The following is a 22651-nucleotide window of genomic DNA, read 5'->3' on the forward strand; positions in this document are numbered from 1 at the left end:
TTTGATTCTACACACAATGGATGATATCTGTTATAAGTGTCGAGTAGAGTAAGTCATAGAGTAGGTCATTAAAAAGGTGGAAAAAAAACAAGTTTGAAGCTAATTATGAACATAAAATCAGCTATAATCAGGGTTCCCACTCTTTTCCAGAGATCATTTTCCAGGACATTTTCATTGATGATCAAGCTGGTATGATAGTCTAAATTTAGTTCCTAATTTAGTTCCTAAATAGTCTAATATGTTCCTCTCAGTGGAAGTCTACATTGAAAGACATGTAGTCTATGGCTATCAATGAAATCATCTCTTACATACTTAAAAATTATGGCAAATTGATAATAGAATAATGCAACCACAGATGTACAGCACTTCACTTTATTAGTGCAACCAAGTAACAATGATGGGCAACATCTCCGCTTTCTCTTTTCTCAAAAAATATAAAATGAGCTAAGAAAAAAAACAAAAGAGCCTGCAAAGGAATCAGGAAGCTGCCTTACTGAAATAATTAAATAATAATAATGATCAGAGGATCAGTGCATTACTGACCTAAATAGAACTGAATGACAAAAATGGCCACAAATGTTTCTCAACTCAACTGAAACTCAAAATATACCTGCTTCATCATGATATTCATCCTGCTAAGTGGTCGATATAAAACAAAGCAAATGTCACATTTTTTTATTTGAGTTACCATAAACTCTGAAAAAATCGCACCGGTGTAAAGACACACTCTGTATTTGAAGATCTCTCAGAGATTTAAAAAAAAATGTAAACTGTCTTCCTGCATGGCGATGTCTATTATGATCAGTGATGTCTACAACGTGGAGTTTCTGTGCAGCTGTGTTGCTCTTTTTGTTCCGTTTGTTTTCACTATCGGGAGTTTGCACTCCTACTAGCTAGAGCAGGGGTTCTGAAACTTTTTGGAGCCAGGGACCCCTTACAGGTGAGAAAATTGTCCAAGGCACCCTCATAATTGTAACACAGATTAAGCACATTAGTGATGTGTCATGATCAAAAGCTCTGAGAGTTGATGCTTTATAGTGAATCAGAAGAGCCGGCTCGCATCGAGAGAGAGCCGACTCCCATTTTTTTCCTTTCGCTGCTTAGCCCTCACAGTGCTCAGCCCGAGCTGTGCTCACAGCAGAACCTTGTTTTGATTGGTCAGCATGGTGGCCATGCGCCCAGTCACATGTGAGGATATAGGATACAGGTGATGGAGGGGAGGCTGTGTATCCTGGCTTCATCTGTTCCTTCAGAGAGAGTCTTCTTGAAGACTGGGCAAATACTCACTAAGAGGAGAAATCGGATCAGCCCATCCGAGCTGAGGCATCGGATTTTTCTCAATGCCAACCTGAGGACATTAATAATGTTTGCTCAAGTTTGGTTCTGGTTCTGTTTGCTTGAGTTTGGTTCTGGTTCTGTTTGCATGAGTTTGGTTCTGGTTCTGTTTGCTTGAGTTTGGTTCTGTTTACTTGAGTTTGGTTCTGGTTCGGTTCGGTTTCGGTTCTGGTACGGTTCTGTTTCTGGTTCGGTTCTAGTTCGGTTCTGGTACGGTTCTGGCACGGTTGGGTTCGGTTCTGGTTCGGTTATGGTTCAGTTCTGGTACGGTTCGGTTCTGGTTCGGATCTGGTTAATTTCTAGTTCGGTTCTGGTTCAGGTCTGGTATGGTTCTGGTACGGTTCTGGTACGGTTCGGTTCTGGTTCGGTTCTGGTTCGGTTCTGATTCGGTCCTGGTTTGGTTCGGTTCTGGTTCGGTTCTGGTTCAGTTCTGTTCAAGTTCTGGTTCAGTTCTGGTTCGGTTCTGGCACGGTTCTGATACGGTTCTGGTTCGGTTTCGTTCTTGTTCTGTTCTGGTTCGGTTCTGGTTTGGTTCTGGTTGGGGTCCCTTGAGTTTGGTTGTGGTTCTGTTTGCATGAGTTTGGTTCTGTTGTCTTAAGTTTAGGCCTGGTCTAACCCTAATCCTAACCCAAACCCTAACCCTAACCCTAACCCTAATAAAACCCTAACCCTTATCCATACCTAACCATGACCCAAACCCTAATCAGAACTCTAACCCTAGTCAGAACCCTAACCCTAATCCTGACCCAAACCCTAATCAGAACTCTAACCCTAGTCAGAACCCTAACCCTAACCCTAACCCTAATCCTGACCCTCACGCTAATAAAACCCTAACCCTAATAAGACCCTAACCCTAATCACAACCCCAACCCTAATCATAACCCTAAACCTAATCGTAACCCAAATCCTAACCCTAACCCTAATCCTAACCCTAACCCTAACCCTAATCGTAACCCTGACCCTAATCACAACCCTAACCCTAACCCTTATCCTAACCTTAACCCTAACCCTAATCCTGACCCTAACGCTAATAAAACCCTAACCCTAACCCTAATAAGACCCTAATCCTAATCACAACCCTAACCCTAATCATAACCCTAAACCTAATCCTAACCCAAATCCTAACCCTAACCCTAATTCTAACCCTAACCCTAACCCTAATCCTAACCACAACCCTAACCCTAACCCTTATCACAACCCTAACCCTAACCCTAATCACAACCCTAACCCTAATCATAACCCTAACCCTAATCATAACCCTAACCCTAACCCTAATCACAACCCTAACCCTAATCATAACCCTTACCCTAACCCTAATCACAACCCTAACCCTAACCCTAATCATAACCCTTACCCTAACCCTAATCACAACCCTAACCCTAACCCTAATCACAATCCTAATCCTAACCCTAATCATAACCCTAACCCTAATCACAACCCTAACCCTAACCCTAACCCTAATCATAACCCTAACCCTAATCCTATTCTTACCTTAACCCTAATCAAAACCCTAACCCTAATTCTAATCCTAACCCTAACCCTAATCGTAACACTATCCCTAACACTAATCATATCCCTAATCCTAACCCTAACCCTAACCCTAACCCTTACCCTAATCACAACCCTAACCCTAATCACAACCATAACCCTTACCCTAATCACAACCCTAATCCTAACCCTAACCCTAATCACAACCATAACCCTTACCCTAATCACAACCTTAATCCTAACCCTAACCCTAATCTTACCCTAGGGTAAGAATGGTTTTGTAACAGAATAAATGCACAAACTTGGGCAAGTATAAGGCTTCTCATAAAAACACCGTACATAAAAGGGTTTTCAACACACAAACCAATAGTATTTGCAAAGTTAAGGTAAAATATTTGGCTACAAAAGATCCTAAATTAAGAGCCGTTCGGGAGTCGAAAGAGCTGGCTCTCTGAAAAGAGCCGAACTAAAGCACATTCTTACTACCATTTGCACTCTTAGATGACCTTGGAACTATTTGTATTGTAAAACGTATCAATGTAAATACTTCAGACTTGTTCCATAGTGATAAACAGATAACACTTCAATTTGAATCAAGTAAATACCACTTGTATACTTTAAAACAGAGGGTCATTTCATTCCTTGTGGACTCAACATGACAGCATTTATACTTTTCAAGTAATTGATCTTAAACGCTTTCAGAACATTAACAGTAGCAAGACTCACATATCCCTTCGAGCCACCAAATGGTATCATAACAATGGTGTGTATGCTGTTTTGTAATGACACAGCACAATTTTATAATTTATTAGAAATGTATTCAAATTATTTCACGGACCCCCACGTTATGGTTCACGGACCCCCAGGGGTCCCAGGACCCCACTTTGAGAACAACTGAGCTAGAGTACGGTAATTGAGGTCTCAGCCTGCAGAGAAAGTTGTGAGGCACCCCCAAGCTCTCTGCCCGACTCCACTGGTCACACTATAACTTAAATATAAGACTCTTTGAATCAAAAGAGCACTCTACAAGGTTAATGTACCATAAAACATAAACAATATACCCCCGTTTTCTGTGAATGCATGATTATGAAGTGAAGGAGAAAAGATGTGAAAAAAGTTGTGCAGTGTCGCTGTCTTTTCCAGCACAGCGTGCACTCAACATTCAGTGAATGGGGATGTGTTTTGTTAATCGGGTCAGGCACACAGCCATGTTGGAATAATTTTCCAGGACTATATGTGATTTTCCAGGACATTTTACTTTTTCTCCCATTTTCCAGGTGTTTTCCAGTACTGGAAAACTGGTCAACTGTTTTCCAGGTTTTCCAGGATGTGTGGGAACCCTGTATAATGAACTTTCTTTTGTAACTTCAGTGGATAATGTGACTTTTTTTTTTTTAATATGAGTCTCTCTTTGGGTGAACCAATCATCACTCAGCAGTTCTCCGTTCTACAAAGCTCCGTAAAAACTCCTTTTTCTGATGAGAAACCCATAGTAATGCTGTTTCCATTTGCTTGCATGGCTCTACAATAGCCAGCTATGGTCACAACCATACATTTTATATGGTCGAAACAGGCACCATTGGTGAACGTATTCCAGTATTTAGTGTCTCATTTTCTGACACAGAAATGAGTCTAGAACAAAAACAAGGGTGGGAAAATGTATTAGATGTCAGAGCGAACTCTCTAGATCATCTCTAAAACTGTCTTGTATCTCCAACTAAACAGGATACAAGTTAGCCACTGAAAAGTATGTACACACAGAATGTAACTTGGTGTTTAAAGACTATTTCTGCTGCCCTCAAGTGGCTAAGAGAGAAGATTCAGAGCAATACAAAGACATTCAGTTAGACATTATGTGAAAGGTGAGGTTAAAGTAAACATGAGACAATTGTAAGTGATTCGAATAAACTTTATTGACTTTGCGTCCAGATGTCAAAGGGCATGCAAATACAGGCTTCTGAATCCCAAATTGTTCTGTTTTTTTTTGTTTTTTTTTTCCTTGGTTTGGTTCTATTTTCTTACAAAACTACGTGCACCTTAAGTAATCAATTCTGCAGCGTACAAACCACAAAAATACCAGTTTTACATTATCAAATACTGCACATAGAAAACATTTACAAAGCACAGGTATAAAATTACAGCTCCCTTTTTATCCTCTTTGCCATAAATTACACCCTCTCATTAAGACAGTCTGCTATGCTTTGCCCTTTAGTACGTACTTTGTGAACACTGCTCGGTGGAAAGGTTAAGGCCGATTTTAGAGAAGACAACCACTCATCTACCAGCTCCAGCAAACTAATTGAACTGAGTCAAATGTGTTCAGGCCCCTATGCAACTTCTTGTTTTTTTCCAAGATTTGAATCTACAGTAGTATATGTGCAAAGATTTTCTTTGATGTATTTTGAGGATCCCTATCCAGCCATTAGCTCAGGTTGTTTTTGTGAGGTTTGTGCTTTGCTGGGCTTGATAAAATAAGGGTTGTCTTTAAACAGTGAAGCTACAAGTGGCCTAATAATGGTCTGACAGACAGCTAAAAGGACAGGATGGCTACTCAGGAATTTTGTGCTGTGACTACAGACATTTATAGATGTGGATGAAGACAAACTGGCATATTCAGCAGCATAAAAACTCTGAGTGGCCCCTCAGCTCTGAATTTCTGTTTTTGTTCTTGCCGTCAGCTGCTACATTTGTAAACAGAAATATGGACCGCATGCTTCATTGGAAAAGGAAAGTCAAAGAAAATCTAAGAAATAAACATTTGTTGCTCCTGGGGTCTGTCGTATAACAGCAGATTTTCACAATGCAATACATGCTCTGTTGATGCAGAGCTTCTAGTGCTTGAAAATGAGATTTAACTTGTTATCTCTCATTGTTAATTGCCCCAACTTTATGAATGAAACGGAGGCCAAGGCTAAAATGACAGTCCCAGCATCAGTGGGCGCTACAGCTAATTGTTATTGCCAGCAGAAGTATTTCAAAAGCGGAAGTCTGAGTTCATGCTACTTTAAGATACAGCATTTTTGACAATTTCCCCTTTGTACTGGGTCTAATTGACTTTCTCATCACTTGTAATTACAGGTTTTAGCATCATAATCATCCATCATAAAGATTAAATACAAGGAAATCATCAGTGTAACCATGCTGCAAACACTGGCTAGTTCAAAATACAAAAATCATAGCAACTCCGTCAGATCACTAAGAGTTAAATCTGTGCAGGGGGGGAGCAATCCTTTCTGTTTGAAACCCCATCATGGCGATTTCAATAAATAAAAATGCATTTCGCCAGACAAGAGTTCATGCTTGTATCAACCACAGAGCTGTTCTTTTAAACAGACACACAAAGAATAAGACATACAATACAGTACGATTAAAGTAGCGGGCTGCCTGAGCTAACGCAGGCAAGGGTCCCTGGAAAGTCTTCAAAGAGACAATATAGCAAACAAGATAACAAAAAAATTTACACTCAGTCCTGGTGTAAGGATTAAGAAATACATTCATAAAACTATACATATACACATATATAACTTCAGTACAATAGTTCAAGCAAAATACATTTGTCAAAACTTTCAGTTGTGTGCTACAATAGTGAAGCAATGTCTCCTACACAAAATAAGGCCATTGTAAACTGAACAAGCCCTCATATTTGTTGCCAAATTCTCAAGGCAGGCTGTGTACACACCGCCTCTCCCTCCTCTTCCTCCTCCTCTGAATAATACCTTTCTCCTTACAAAAATAAAATACATTTTCAACAATGCGCTCAAGAAACCACTCAGTTTGATTGAAGGTACATTACAAAAGTTCTGCGCACAATAAGTCAGAGAATGCTCAGGGTGGCTATTACAGGGAAGCAAGCAGGCGAATGGGTTTACATTCCCAAGCATTCAGTGTAATCATTCATCGCCTTTACACTGAAACTGCAGCTAAGCAACGTTGAACTTAAGCTTATACTATCTGAAACACTGTTTAACAAGCTCTATGTGCAGCGTGCTGCTTTTGACAGAGAACCTGAAGTCTCTTAAGGTCATGATTCTTTATCTTGGCCCAACAAGACAATTATCTTCTTTTCCCAGAGAAAACATATCTTGTGCACACATAATATATAACTTACTCCCACAACATAATTATCTTGTTTTCCCACTTTTCTTGCACACACAAGATTATAGCTTATTTGCACACAATATCTTGTTCCCACAAGATAACAATCTTGTTAGGGCAAGATACTTATCGATGCTTAAGTGTAAAATATAGTAACTTAATCCCACAAGACAATTATCTTGTTTTCCAATTTATCTTTTGTACACTAAATTACTCTCACAAGATCTCGATCTTGTTGTACAAACAATTTAACAACTTATTCCCACAAGATTGTTATCTTTTGCGCACAAGATAATGGCTTGTACTCACAAAATAACTAATGTGCACACAATATAATTATGTTATGCAAACAATATAATAATAATAACTTGTTCCCACAAGATCATTTCTGTGTATACAAGATAATAGCTTATTCCCATATGACAACTTTCTTGTGCATACAAGATTGTTATCATATGGGAAGCAGCTATAATCTTGAGTGCACAAGATAATCATTTCATGCACACACTATAAAACCTGTTCCCACAAGATACTTTTCTGGTGCGCGCAAGATAAAGATTGTCACGTAATGGGACTTCAGGGGCTCCAAAGTTTTCAATCAACTCCTCTGAAGTGTCGATGATTTGGCTATTACGACTCACTGTAAACCCGCTACAGTTTGCCCTGCCATTTTTTAACCTGCTTTTCAACTTGCTTTAAACTGTTGAGTCTGTATAACCAAAATAAATAAAATGACCATGAGACAATGCTTCTTAATCATGTGATACAACAATAAACTCTTCTAAACCTAAGGCTAAATGCTATAATGAAAGAATAAACAATAAATGTCCTAAAAACCCCGAACCCTCGATTCTCTTCACTGCGTTTTAAAACTTATGTTTTAAAGTTGCTTTTTAACAAAATATCTACACTTTTAAATCTTCTTCTTTGTGGTCTGCTACTTGTTGTTCTTGTGCATCTTGCAGTACAATGAATGCACCTCATGAAATGATGCACACCTGAACTACACTTTTAAGAAAGAATATATATATATATATATATATATATATATATATATATATATATATATATATATATATATATATATATATATATATATAACAATTGATAAAACTTCTTTTGGTTGCAGGAATCAAAATTTGGTAAACGCTTTCTACTTTCATTTTAAACACTGTTATAGGACTATTCTACATCTTTCTGCATTACTCATTCTTAACATTCAGTCAACTGGTAATGTTTAGGGTAAAACTCAAAAGGACTCACACAGACTCATATTAGCTCTGAAATTTTAGATATAACATGGAACATTATTATATTATAAACTGTTTTTTAAAGAGTTACTGAGAACATTCAAGTCTAACAGTGGCTATAGGTAACTTTTTTGAGTTTTACGCTCTGTCAGTATCTTTTCTCTCTCTCATTAACCAAGCTGTTTTTGTCATCATAAAAGGCGATCACTGAAGAGGATGTGTGCAAATATCAAGAGTATAAGTCCTTATTTTTACATCATGCCAGCTTTCCACAAAAACAGATACAAATTAATAAAGTACGTTAAATTACTTCATATACATGACCATACAGTTACAGATCCAGCAAGGAATAGCTCCGGAAAATAAAAATAAACAGGAACCAACAACTTGATGGTTCCACACAGGGTTGTTTTGTATACATGATGGGAGGTTTTTAAAAAAAATAATGATCCTCCTCCCCAAAAAATTCAAGAATGCCAGGGATCCCTTTATCCAAAGTTCAAAGAGCGCTGAAGTGTGAATTCTGTTGGTCTTAGGTGCTGTAAAGACAACATGTTTCCCTTTTTTGCAGAAAGAAGATAGAAACAAACTACACAGACAGCTTGAAGTGGACAACAGAACATATGGTGGTGATACAAGCAAAGGTGAGCTTGTAAGAAAAGAAAAAACAAGCTTCAAATAGCCTTTAGTTTCCTCAAACTACTGCAACACAATAGTCTTTAGCACCTCTAACCACAGAGGAGTTTGGTGTTGGCCTCAAGATGGATTCAAAACAGAAGTTTTCATCTTTAAGAAAACATGTAACACTGGTAGCTTAGATTCATCTTTCAATCAAGACTTCATTTTACATGAACAGCTGACAGGTCCATCTTACCTTTTTGTGTTTTAAAATATCAGTAAAAGCTTCAAATGATCACAAAATTATGGTTTTAGTTGACTTTGACTTTTTTTTCAAATGGTAGGTAATTTGTTTTTGGAACAATGAAGTCATCCTAAAGGCAAACATTTTGAAGAACAACTGAATCTGACTGAAATTAGCATCCTGGCACATACGTTTTTACTCAGCTTACACCATAAAATGTTATACCTTCTCTGAAATAAATGAATATCATGACTGCTCAGATTAAAATTTGAATCAATTGCAGAACTGTATGCTGTTTAAATGGGCCCTTACACTTCAATTGAAAGATACACCCAGGTTACATTTTCATGCTGGCACTCAATAGAAAGATCCAGAGGTACACACTGCAGTGCAACTAGTACAAGTAAAAATAAATAAATAAACAGGTGTTCAGACACTGCATGTTTGTAATATTTAGACATGATACATATTTTACAGTAAAGTGCCATCTTAACACTGCCTGACAGGAAATATGATGGGTGACATATTGCACCCAAAACAACATGACAGGCTAACAATCAGCCCGCTAGCAAAGTAACACTGGTGTTTATAGTCGGATATTAAAGAGGAAAAACTAGTCTAGAATCAAATACATGTTCACCCATTTACAACAGGGCGTAGTTACAGTCAGTGTAACAAGAAAAGTGTGACAACGAAGGAAGTAGGGGTGTTAAAGGTTGTAGTTGTGATTGCCTGTGATCCCATCAGACCAGATTCATCAAATACGAAGAAAAAGAAAAAGTACATCAAAGTGGGAGTCAGCAGGAAATTGAAAAAAGTCTACGTGCTGGTATTTAGAGAGAGTGAGACTGTGGCACCCCCTGTATGTGGAACAGAAGAACCCCAGATAAGAGCTGGACTCTTCTCCCAGACTTCCTTTGTGTGGTAAAGCAGTCCTTTATTATCGAACGATAAAAGCAGGATCAGAAATATGTTGATCGGCTCACGGTTGGGCGGCTGAATGATTTGCTGTCATCTTTTTGCAGATGGAGATGATAGCGCTCTTCCTGTTGTTAAAGCCCCAATCTTTCTCCCTAACTGCAGTCAGTGCTCCTTTCTCAAAATAAAGTGGCACTACACTCCTGTCACTTCAGTCAAGGCAAGCTAAATAAAAAGATTGAAGCACTTTAAAATGTCTCTACAAGGGTTGCAAGCAAACATGCAGAATGCAGCCGATACATACATAAACACAAATAAGTTTTAACTATCTCATATATATATTTATGTATATCTATATATAAACTCTGCCCTGTGGAAATTATAGAATAGCAGTGTTGCTACCTCACATAATGGCCATTATGTGACTATCCGAGCCTGTGGCCCGGGTATGTTTATGTGTTTGTCCTATCTCAGCTCTCAGCCCATGTGTGTAGAATGTATCTTCTTTTTTGCATTACATCTAAGTCATTGACTCTGCTACATATCCATACTTTATATTGTATACTACTTCACTTACTACTCATAGTTAGAATAACAACAATAACAATTGCTTTGGTTTTAAAAAATAAAGTTTTTTCTTAGTTTGGCATAGAGAGTTTAGAAACTGGCATCAGGACGGCCCTGGGATGAGTCATGTGACGGAAATCTGGTGCCATTAGAATGTAGAGTATGGCACCCGGATGATCGCTGTTTCATGGCAGTAAATGATAAAATAGGAGGGTGGAAAATGCTACATGTTCTGGAAAAGTATGTCTACTTCAAGTTTGATTGACTCCAAACTGAAAACACTGATCTGTGAGTGAGAATATGTGAGTAATGTCCAGTAAAGTATTCTGAGATGTGTCTTCCTGCACATACGGGTGTATGTTTTCTATGTGTATGCCTACCTGTTCTGCACTTCAAATACAGTCGTTGTGTATTTACAGTACGTGTGTCCATGTCTGCATGACTCGGCCTGCGCGCCCCTGCATGTGGGTGTCTACTAGGTGTTTAGGTGCAAGAAGGGCTGGTGGCGCTCTCCAGGGAGGACTGAGAGAGGCGTCTGGTGAGGGGTCCGATGCTGGGGTCTGCCAGAGAGGAGGTAGGGAACAGCTTGTACCAGCCGCTGACTGTGGCAGACAGGTCCAAGTCCTCCAGAAGGATCTGGGCCATTCCCATGAAGCACTTGTGGTCCATACGCCCGTAATCTCCCCACACTATTACCTACAGAAGGGGAAGAACAGATATACATATGTATTCTTGAAGTACGGGAAGATATTTTGGTCATTTCACTTGGCAGCTTTCTGTATTTATTGGATTATTTTTACTGGTATTAAATGGGTGGGATGTAAAAAAAAACCCTAACCCACAGTATTTGTCAGTGGCCTTCACGTCTACCCCGAACCACTCAGGGTTCTTGCTTAACCCTAACCCACAGTATTTGTCAGTGGCCTTCACGTCTAACCCGAACCACTTGGGGTTCTTGCTTAACCCTAACCCACAGTATTTGTCAGTGGCCTTCACGCCTAACCCGAACCATAAAAAAATAAGCCAAGCTCTGCTTATTCCTATTCCGGTTAATTATCAAACTATTTGGTTGAACTCTGAGGCAAATATACATGAAATACTGTCTATAAAAAAAACCAAATATTGTTAAGAAACATATATTCCCATACAAATTTTTTTAATTGAAATTTACTCTAAGCCTTTAATATAAAAAATAAACAGACTTTAAAAGTAATGCAAGTAAAGATCGCCAAGTTGTCCAATTCCACTTGCATTAAATGCAGATTCCTATTTTTCACACATTTCTAGAAAGCGGCTAACTATCTTGGAATAAATAAATAAATAAACCGGCAAAAGAAATATAATAACATTACGACTAAATTCTTCTACCTAGTAGGTTTATGTATGACAACATTTTAAATTCTCTGAGTGGTGCTAGAAGAAGATTTAACACATGGAAAGAACATTTTAAACCTCATGGGAGGATAATTCGGTTAGTGTTGAATTTGGCACCCCCTCTGGACAAAGTTGTACCGCTCCTCTCTTTGCAGATCGTATCCAAGAGATTAAAGTAGTGTTTTGTAAGCAAAAAATGTCAGCATGCTTTTTTCAAACAATTAAACATATCATAGACATTGACTATCCGACCCATGCCTCCTGGCTGTAGTTTAAGCATCAATAACAACTATAAATAATGAATCAATCCTATTGCTGATGGTCTTGCAGCTTTCGTAGGCCATAAAGACACATCGGCATTCATTTCAGACTGTTTCAAAGCCAACTTAAAATTCCCTACAGTAGCTTTAACTTCTAATGATTGAAATGAGTTTAATGAAAAAATGGTTCCCACAAGGAAAGAATACCTGTAGAACTTTGCCCTGAGGACTCTCATCAAACAACAGAGCCTGCTGGTAGGTGGGGTCCAGATTCTTCTTTACTACTTTGGTTTTCTTCTTGGCCAAGCACACGCCATTCTCCAGCACATACACCTTCACGTAGGTCGCTGCAGATGGAGAAACAGAAAAATAATTCAGTGACAGTCCTACAGAGCTAAACAGATAGAGAAATGAGCTTGTTATAAATCAATTAAGTAGTACTTGGTATGTTCTTGGAGCCCGGTTTTGCCATCAACCCTCTGGCCTGGTTGACTTCCACCTCCAGCTGGCCTCCTCTGTCCACCATGCCTACATTGACATCCCCTATAGAAAGAAAAAAACTCTAAGCACCCAATGCAAATCTCTATAATCAGAACCAAAATTAATTCTCAATCTGCAATGCTCAGTAAAATAGGTTTTGCTGTAAGCTTTGATTGCAATAGCTCATATCTGACTCCAGAGGGCGACAGAGAGCTGTGAGTCTGTCTTCAGTACCAGGTTTGGTGGAGCACAGTGCTATGTTCAGCTGTTCTGCACAAGCAATGACCTTTCCATGAAAGATTTATACCTCATGCAAGAATAACATCTCCCCTGCTGAGTGAATACGCTCATTTTTTTTGCTGTATTTTTAGATTCTGCTGTGCGTAAAACAGTTTGTTGGTTGGTATATGAATGTAGATTTTTTTTTAAATATTTGATTCTCTGTCATCCCATAATTTATCAGCAACTCAATATTCTTAAACTAAAGCTTCTATTAACTATAAATTCTCCATATCAGAACAACCATCTCACTGTGGCCAACTGAGTTATGGCAACAATGGGTTTTCAGTGTGTGATCTGCTGTTTTGCAACTAAATCTTGTTCCGAAATATGTTCAACATATGTCTTGAAATCTCAGAAGGAATCATGTATACTGAATGAGAATGTGATTTAATGAAATAGTGAAAAATGTGTGGATGGACCTCTTCATCCAATCTTACCCATGGGGGGTGTAGCTAGTGTTTGCCGGCCGACGATCTGAGCGGGGCCTAGTCCATCCAGAAAGTCACTGAACTGACTCTCAGGCCCGAGGCGTGTGGTAGGGAAGACAAACCTGAAAGAGAAGACGTAGAAAAATAACTGTGTGATGGATTTATACGGTATATGGATGCATGGATGAACAACCAGTGGTCGGACACTCACGTTCCATCAGAGCTGTTTGAGTTGGTGCTGCCGTCAGTTGAGTCTTTGCTGCCCTGCCGTGTCACTCTGTTCCTCATCTCCACAGCAATGCCTGTCTCTGTGCTCCTCCGGATGGTGCTGCGGAGCTTCTTCGTCCCGCCGTCTGGAAGACACACAGAGAGGTCATGGCTCCTTCACTAAGTGTCCTTATTTCAGTGGGATAATCCACTAAGCATAATAATCAGAGGGAGCTGTCTAATAAGGAAGTCAGGTATTACACAGGATCTGTACCTGCGTGATAAACCTTTTACTGAGGGTGTGCTGCCTTCGCAGGGAAAAACTCTGAACCCTGACCTAAATTGTTCTATAAAAGTCAATGTTTCCTTGGGCGAGGATTAAAAGTTCTCACAGATTCCCAAATGCTTTTTAGTTTCCAAAGTGTATTTAAAAAACACCTGAAACTGACAGGATGGTTGTATCCGTCACAGTTAAGGAGACCGCCTGTTCAAGAAATACCCACAATGCTTTTTGAAAACACCCTCACTAGAATGGGAAACTATGCAGGTTAGCTTTGAGAGAACACTCACTTCACTATTTATTTTGAAGCAGGTTCACTCAGGCGAGAAAGCAATCTCACCTAATTTCCACTGGGACATCCCTGCACTGTTGCAGTGAAATCTCCCCGTTCGCAGGTATTACGATGGGCCATTTTAAACACATAAAGCCCATTTTCAAAAGGCGGCTTTGAGCAGGGGGCAAGACGATTAGAGCCTGGGGGGACTGAGCCTGACTTGTGAAGTAGAAACTAAACAAATTGGCAGCTTGAGGTTTGCTGTGAGTGGCTCAACAGAAAGGCAGAAAGGATACAGAGCTGTTAGAGAGGGGGAATGTGTTTTTGTATGTATGTGTGTAGCTTTACTGCTCTGCTGACGCTAGGCGAACAAGAGCGAGCTGAGGTGCCGCTAACGCCAGGAGAGGCTTTCAGGGCATCATCCCCTGTAATGACACACTGAATCTCTGCGCAGCTCAACACTCTGGGTTCTGAGTTGGCACGGGGACAATCAAAGTGATTCGGTCTCAGGATATGATGTGTAAGGTTTTACGCTTGTGTAGTTTTGCAAGACCACCATTTCCTTATCCACTTTGTTTCCCCTGTTTGCAGCCATCATTTTTTGTGCATTAATCACTCAGGGATCAGACATAACTGTATGTTTGCGTTTAGATTGTTCTATGTAGATTTTATCAAACCATCAAAGGTTCAATGCTGGCAGTCAAAGTGCAAAAGACATGTAAGAGAAAGAGCTACAAAATTAAAAAAGAAACACTTCCATCTCCCTCGAGGTCCAAAGGTGTAAATAATAAAGCAATATAACAAAACAAAGCTGTTCTACACAATAATCCACAGAGACACGTGCACACACTCGTACACAAATGTCATGCTGACCGTAGACAGCAGTAGTGTCTGTACATTCACACCTTCGTGCAACATTTACACTCTCACTCACACAGCATCTGCATGTGAGCGGTCTAGGCTTCAGGGTGATGCTTCAGTCAGGCAGAAGGAGGGATGCAAGAGCTGCCACTGTGAGTAGTTGTGTCAGCAAAGCTTGCTTTATAAAAGGCCTCTACAAAGTCTAACACTGGACTGTGTGACTTTACTTTAACAGGCACTTTGAGGGTTGGCACTTTTTTTCCCAATCTTGCAATATGAAAATGTGCATGTTCAAACAGTAGCCATATTGCTCTGATATCAGCCTCAGGATGGAAAGCTCAAATATTGTTGAACTGCTGACTTCCAGGTTTTAAGTTCAGTAAATTTTGAACTTCTAACAATAGTAATTATTTTACAGCCTCCTTGGCATAAACGGTTGAAAAAGTAACGGAAAATACAATTCTGAAGAGACACCTGTTTGATTTTTAGGGGAAAACGTATTTTAAGACCTGTAAGCCAATGTTAGATAACTGCTAGAATTAGCATGTAGCAACTTCATTGCTAATATTACTGTTGGCTTAAAAGCGGCTGAGTGATAATGTTATCCTTTGAAAATTATCTACAAAACAATAGAAAAAGCATGTCAAAAGCATTGATAAAAAAAAAACAAACAAACATATTTGATACCTCTTAAGCTACCACCTGGCAAAAGCTAATGTAAGCATGTGACCACTTTCTTGCTAATCACCATTACACAGGAGTTTACGCCTTTCATATCATCTTGTCTTACAACAAATTTTAAAATTAGCATTCAGCTACTTCCTAGCTGCTTAGTTGTATCACATATTTAATGCTAACATTAGCTGTTGTCTGATAGTTTGTAAAATATGCTCAGTTTGTCGGAAATATGGCCAGATGTCCCTCTGGCAACCGTCGTTCAAATTTGTATAAACTGACAAGCAGTGACATGAAAACAATTTGTATGTATACCTATGTGTTATAGTCACAGCCAAATCTGTTCACATAACTTTATCTTGACCTTTTGCCTGCCAGCCCCTTGGTAAATGTTCCATGTAGAGTCGTCTGAACCAATGTGTGAATGCAGCAGGTAAAAGGCAGGACAGTTTAGCTCAAGTGGTTGTTAATATTGTGCACAGTGTAAATGGGTCTATTGTAACAAAATTTGAGCTTCCTAACCTGAGCGTCAGTGAAAAAGTTTGCTGTGTGAATGAGGTGAGGTTGGAGATGTGTCCTTTTTAAAGAACTTCACTCTGAGGGTAAACTGGTCCAACAACAAGAGGATTAGCTATTCTTTAGTGCTGAATTCATGCAGCTCATTACCACTGCAGCTGCGGTTGCTGTAGGAGCTCATTCTTCTCCCCTCTATAGGAACTGAGATAGTCGAGCGGTGCAGTGAAGCCACCTGAGACGACTTTTAACAAGCGGCCCATCGTTTGTTGCAGGTTTAGCTCACACCCAGGTACAGCCGTCCCACTTCATTAGCCTGAGCAACTCAAAGCTCATTAAGCATCCTTCCCGGTGCTAATCTCATTGCCATGGCAACTAAAGACACTCCGCATCATCACCATCACTATGGCAATAAACAAAGAGCAAACAAAGCAGAAGAGATTTAACAAGAGGATGAAGAGGGTAGCTCAATTATATAGGAAGAGGCAAGCTGGACAGACTTTTAGTTTCAGAAAGGTGAGCATTTATTTACAGTGACTTCTACAAGTTCAGCCTATCAAAATAAAAAAAAATGTTTAAAGAAAATAAGTCAAATTTACTCATTATTAAATCTAAAAGGCATTTTAATGACAACATGGCCTTACCTCCTGTCTTAAACTCCTAAACTATACAGCATTTAAAGGCTTTTTATCTCACATATTGACTGCAGCAGAGTGAATTATTACCCACGACAGTCAATCTTCACATTTGGCCTCATTAAACAGTATCTTCAAGATTTTTCTTGAATTTTAAATTCTTAAGGTTTTTAGGAGAAGTATAAGGCAGATTTGTGATGCATGTCCTCCTACATTTAAAGCCTTGGTCAGTTTTTCCCAATAACATAAAAAAAAAACGCCTCTTCAATGCCATATAAGGGCATTAGACTGCAAAAATCAAAACTGAATGAGTAGAGGACTATAAGCAAAAAGAAAAGGTTGGTCTGAGCAGCTGGAGGGGATGAACAGGCTGATTCTTTTTATTTAGTAGATCAAGTAGTGAATATAAAACAGATATTTTCTTATCGTTCAGAGAGGGCTGTCATCTGAAGTGCTATGCTATAATCAGAAAAGGATGCACGACAGACGCAGAGATTTACTCAAGTTTTAAAATATTTAAAACGACCTAGGCAGAAAAGACAGACCTGATCTCAACCTTTCTTTTTCAAAATGAAAATGATTTGATAACACATTTATTCTACAAGCTGCTGCTGTCAAACAAGTGAACAAGTGATGGACTCGTCGTTTAAGGCCCATGTGTAAAGGTAAGTTATTATTATTGTGAAGAAGTGTTTTCTGTTCAACATGTAAGTATTATTAAATATATATTGTAGCCTATACTTTTGTCTCATGCAAGCTTGTTCGTATTAGTTTAATATTTAATTCATGCTAAAAGGCAGACATAAAAAGTGAAGCTTAATGTAGTTAGATTACTTGGATTTGCACACACATCTGGCAAATAAAGCTGATTTTAATCTAATTATGAAATATTCTTGTCCAAGTGCTTCATAATTTAACATTTCAGTCAGTCCATTGAGACTAAATATTGCATGATTTAAAAGTTGGAAACATTTGAATCACTAATACATTAAAAAACAATTATAATATAAAAGATAAATAAAGGAAAAAAATATTCAATAATTTTGCATTCAAATATAAAAGTGCTTCTCAGTGTAATTAGATTTTAATCTTTGGTGAGAAAACTTTGGTGAATGTCAGAATCTTCTTTAACTCACGTCCGTTTGCTCTAGCTTCTGTTATGATCTGTATTTTAGTGCTAACACAAAAAAAACACGATAGTAAGGGGTGCAAAGGTGCAGACGCAAGGGTATAAATTAGAGGAGAGGGGGGGTAAGAAAGAGGGATAAAGGGAGAAGATGAGGAAATTGTTAAGGAGAAAAGGGTGAAGAAGAACATGAGAATGATGGGGTCCCATGGGTGCAGAAGATGAGGAGAGGGGTGCTGGCTTCTGCTGCTTTCTATTTTTAATCCTGCGGTGAAGACTATTTCCAACAGGCTGTGTGTGTGTGTGTGTGTGTGTGTGTGTGTGTGTGTGTGTGTGTGTGTGTGTGTGTGTGTGTGTGTGAGTGTGTGTGTGTGTGTGTGTGTGTGTGTGTGTGTGTGAGTGTGAGAATGTGTGTATGTGTGTTCAGTGTGTATGTTTGCAGCGTATCACACCCAGACAAACTCCATGCACCCCTGCTGCCATGACAACCCCCGCCCTCGGATCTGGACCCAGACAATGCCACCTGAGACAACTGGCGCCATGGCGACAGGCTCATCCCCATCACTTTTTTTTAATTGATCTATTGAGGCAACATTTCACTTTAGGATGAAAGAGTCTCTGTTTAAAGTAACCTGAACTCTGCATGACTTGTAAGTGAGCCACATAAGTCTGCTGGTCATTCGAGGACCATTAACAATTTAATATTTAGCCAGTTAGACAAATGTGTCAGTATCATGGTGGTGAAATGTATCTATTATGATATTATACCCAGTTTTAATACCCAGTTTATGCACACAAGTGGCACATCTGTACTATAAACTCATCTTTGAACCATCAAGAACCTCTTCATTTACTTTATTTATCAATTTAGAGGTAACTGGGTTGGATACATTAAATAATACAGGCAACGGGCATAAGTAAAACATAAGAGCTAAAATATAAAATAAGATCTTCAATGAATACTGACATTAAACAGATTGGTAATTAAATAAACTAACTGATACAACAGTAAAAGGACCAGACTTGGTAAAAGGGCAAAAGTTCAGATAGAAATATCAAACCTAAGGAGCTTTTAAACGAACGGTCTGTCAAAATACCAAGTTTACATACATCTTCACTAACCCATCTTTGATCATCAGGTACCTGTCCATTTAACTTCATATCCCCACTTGTTACTCATTTTCCAGCCTGCTCCTCCCCTCTCATCCAAACAGGCCCTCTCCTCCAGTGATCTCTTCCTTCCTCTTTAATCCCCTCCTCCTCCTCCTCCTTGTCTGCGCTTTCCCTCCATCCGTTTCCATGGCAATGCCGTCTGCATTGCACCAAGAGCCCCGGCCGGCATGTATCGCCTCTGTGTGTCTTTCTTCCCTTCGTATTGTCCTCTCCACAGGTCTCATAAGCCACTTCTGCCTCTCCTCCTAAAGGTTTTTAATCATACCTCCTGACACTCTTCTTTGTGTTTATTGCTGATCTTCATCTCTGTCTCTTTGTTGGCATGCCGCCTTTTTCCTCATCCTGGCTTCCTTCTTTCCCGATAGACAGAATCTAATCATGCACAAGTTTTTTATCCTGTTCCCAAATTACTTTCACTTTAAATTTTTTTCTCTATGCCTTCGACATCTGCCCATCTTCATCACACAGCTCTCACCTCCTAAGCCCACTTCATCCAATTTAAATTATTTAGCATTTTCCCCCCTCTGTTAAACTAAATTTGTTTTTCAGTGTTAACATCGAATGCACACACATCCTGGAGGACGTCATTAGAGGTAGCTTGACATGCAGAATATGCCGTTTGAGCAGCTAAAATAACAACATTACATAAGCTGTTGTGCTTTACTGTGCTCGAGTGAAGGGCTTCTTGGTCTTTGTGCGCTACAAGGCTGTTAGAAGAGTCTCCTGTTGGCTTCTCTGTGATGAGTAATGCCTCGTCCCTGAAGATTCAACGACAGAAATCTGCAGCTCATGGAGCAATCTCTCACTGAAAACTTTCTTTCTTTGTGTGTAAAAAACCAAGATGTTCGTTGAAGCTACTTGTGCAAGCCAGGAGTGATAATCAGGATAAGGCTAGTTTAAGTTACAGGGAAGAAGATTAGGATGGAAGAAAGACAGAAGTGATAGGGATAGAGAGAATTAAAAGCTTCAGAGGGGAGAATTAATAACAGAGAGGGAAGTAAAGAAAGGTGGGATTACTGGAAACGCCAGCAATGCAGAAAAGAACCTCACACACTGTGACTGCATGCACACTCACACTATATCTCCTCCGTGTGTGTGTGTGTGTGTGTGTGTGTGTGTGTGTGTGTGTGTGTGTGTGTGTGTGTGTGTGTGTGTGTTCAACAGATCATTAAAGCGGCTCTGACATTTGGAGAGAGCCCTGATGAAGCCTTTCTCATTATATGCTGTAATATAGGAAGCTGTTTTTAGACTCCCCGGCTGCCCCGACATGCCTATTGGATGCACTGGTGACGGCAACGATCCGCCATGCATAGCAACAGTAACTAAGCACCAGTGTTGGAGATGAGGGATCTGTTGTGGTGTCTTTACCACCAGACCCACGCTAAATTTGGACAAAAGGAAGATTCAAGGTAAAAGCTTAAGTAACAAGAGGGAGTTTATATTTAGAATCTTTGATTTAGAACCAAATTCATGCGACTTACAGTTACATAAGATAATAGCTGCTGGTTAAACAGATTACTTACAATTATACTGTGTATGTATACCAAACTATAATCTGCGTGCAAAGCTTTATGTAACTCTTTAAAAGCTGAAATGTCTCTGCAGTGGAAATCACAGCATGGGCTCAAAATCACTTCCATAAACTCTTGTCTGTGAACATAGTTTGTTGCTGAATCCACACATGCAGGTTAAAACCATATTATGCAAAGAGGTTATCATACACAGTAATAATATGATGACCTCTCTTGGCCTCTGCCCACTTTAGATGGACTAAAGCACAGTGGAATACTTTCCTGTGGGATCAAAATTTTGACATTCTTTTTGGAAATCATGGACACCCCGTCATCTGCTCTAAAGAGCACAGGGACCACCTGGCATGAACATAATATACAGGTTTTGGGGCAACACATGCTGCCATCAAGACAATGCCTTTGAAAATGATTTAGCTTCAACATGTTGACATGTTGTCTTCCCCCCCATCTTTAATTAAATGTAGGTTTTAAATGATTTTCCAACAAATCAAATTTTACACAGCATCCCAGCTTTTTGGAACTAGGGTTGTGTTTCTAGCATGTGAAACCCCTTTTCTCTATAATTTAACCACTTATCTGCTTTTCGAAGACGTTACTTAACTCTAACAGGGCGTGCAAAAACAGATAAATGTGGCACAGAGTTAAGTGTAGGCTGGAATGCTAAGTGTTACTTCGTCTTTAATGATAATGCATTGGAGTTAAACAAAACTAATCCCCTGTGTTGTCTTTGTGTGTGTGTTCACTGTCAATGCCTGTGTGTCTGTGTGAATCACATTAACAGCTCAGTCAAGGACGATAGCCAGGGACCGGTCAAAGTGAAGTGATTAGCCTTTCTCAGCACCATGTTGCATCGGAAATTATTTCTTCAAATCAAAAACCTTCATGTGTGGCAGGATGTCTGTTGCTGAGTTAATGTGCTACATGGGATCTGCTCTAATGACAGTTAATTACTAAGAGGAAAAGAGTAATCTAATTCAGACATAATTTCCTCTTGATTACTTTACTCTGCAGCCGATGGGCAAGGATGCAAGATGACCCAAACAATTACATGGAAGAAGCATGTTTGAAGATTGTTCAAACCCCGAACAAATGACAAATTAAACTAACCCTCCAATGCATGTTTAGTCCTGGACATGATTTTCCACCAGTTTATCCAGCAAGGCTAACATAATACAGAGTGATTTCTGGTAGTTATTCAAAATGGACATTCTACCAGTAGAGGCTGAAATGTTTCCATTTCTCTCTTTTTTTCTTCTTTTTTAAGCAGACTCGTTGACACAATTCCACTACGTGTGAAAAAATCACACGTAAATCAAGAAAATCTCCCCAGACAAATTGACCTACATTAAGCAGAGGGGAAAACATCTCACTTACCTGGCAGCTTTGTGCTCTCTGATCACATTTTGAGTCTCAAAACTTAAAACTTCTTATTCAATTTACCACACAGTGCAGTAGCAAGCAGCCTCCCTGTTCCATGACATATTTTGAAATCATCATGCGTTTCCACATCAGCTAAGGAGGAAATATAAGTGTGTGTGTGTGTGTGTGTGAGTGTGTGGAATTTCTCCTATATATAATCAATGTTTTAATACATTAGACGTCTGCGTGAGTGTATGTTTACTGCACTCTACATACAGAGAGGGGTTGTAATAACACCCTGATTACATTTTTTTTTACACACGTGCATTATATAAACCACACTCAACATGGTGACTCACCTCCCATCTTTTCATCAGCACAGCGACACTTTACTGCCAGTTATTAAAACCCTGCTGGGGTGCAAATAAGTGCTCTTGCTCATTTTCTACTTCTGTTACTCAATAGGAGACCTCTCACTTTATCAGTGCTGGTTGCCAGATCAGCTAAAAGCCCCCAACACAAATGAGCAACAACAACTCAGCTGGCTCTAGAGTGTGAAAACTCTGATGAGAATCATAAAATATATCAAAAGATATGGCAATATAAACATTTCATCAACCGGACACAATCTCAAGTTCAGGGCTGCATTGATGCTTAACGAACTGTTGGTATGTCAG

At 39.3% G+C, this 22651-nt stretch overlaps 1 protein-coding gene across 2 annotated transcripts in view; it reads right to left on the reverse strand.

Annotated features, from left to right (window-relative positions):
* Positions 1 to 8049: 8049 nt before the first annotated feature.
* The window catches only part of rims3 (regulating synaptic membrane exocytosis 3), a 45477-nt gene continuing 30875 nt past the window's right edge, over positions 8050 to 22651 (reverse strand). For both annotated transcript variants that reach the window (XM_034704187.1, XM_034704186.1), the window contains exons 3-7: positions 13551 to 13692; positions 13349 to 13461; positions 12591 to 12692; positions 12357 to 12496; positions 8050 to 11211 (exon numbers count right to left, since the gene is read on the reverse strand). In XM_034704187.1, coding sequence (XP_034560078.1) covers positions 10999 to 11211; positions 12357 to 12496; positions 12591 to 12692; positions 13349 to 13461; positions 13551 to 13692 — 710 coding nt within the window. In that variant the 3' untranslated portion in view covers positions 8050 to 10998. The remainder of the gene's footprint in view (positions 11212 to 12356; positions 12497 to 12590; positions 12693 to 13348; positions 13462 to 13550; positions 13693 to 22651) is intronic.

The sequence above is a fragment of the Notolabrus celidotus genome, chromosome 16 (assembly GCF_009762535.1).
Source record: "Notolabrus celidotus isolate fNotCel1 chromosome 16, fNotCel1.pri, whole genome shotgun sequence".
NCBI lineage: Eukaryota > Metazoa > Chordata > Actinopteri > Labriformes > Labridae > Notolabrus > Notolabrus celidotus.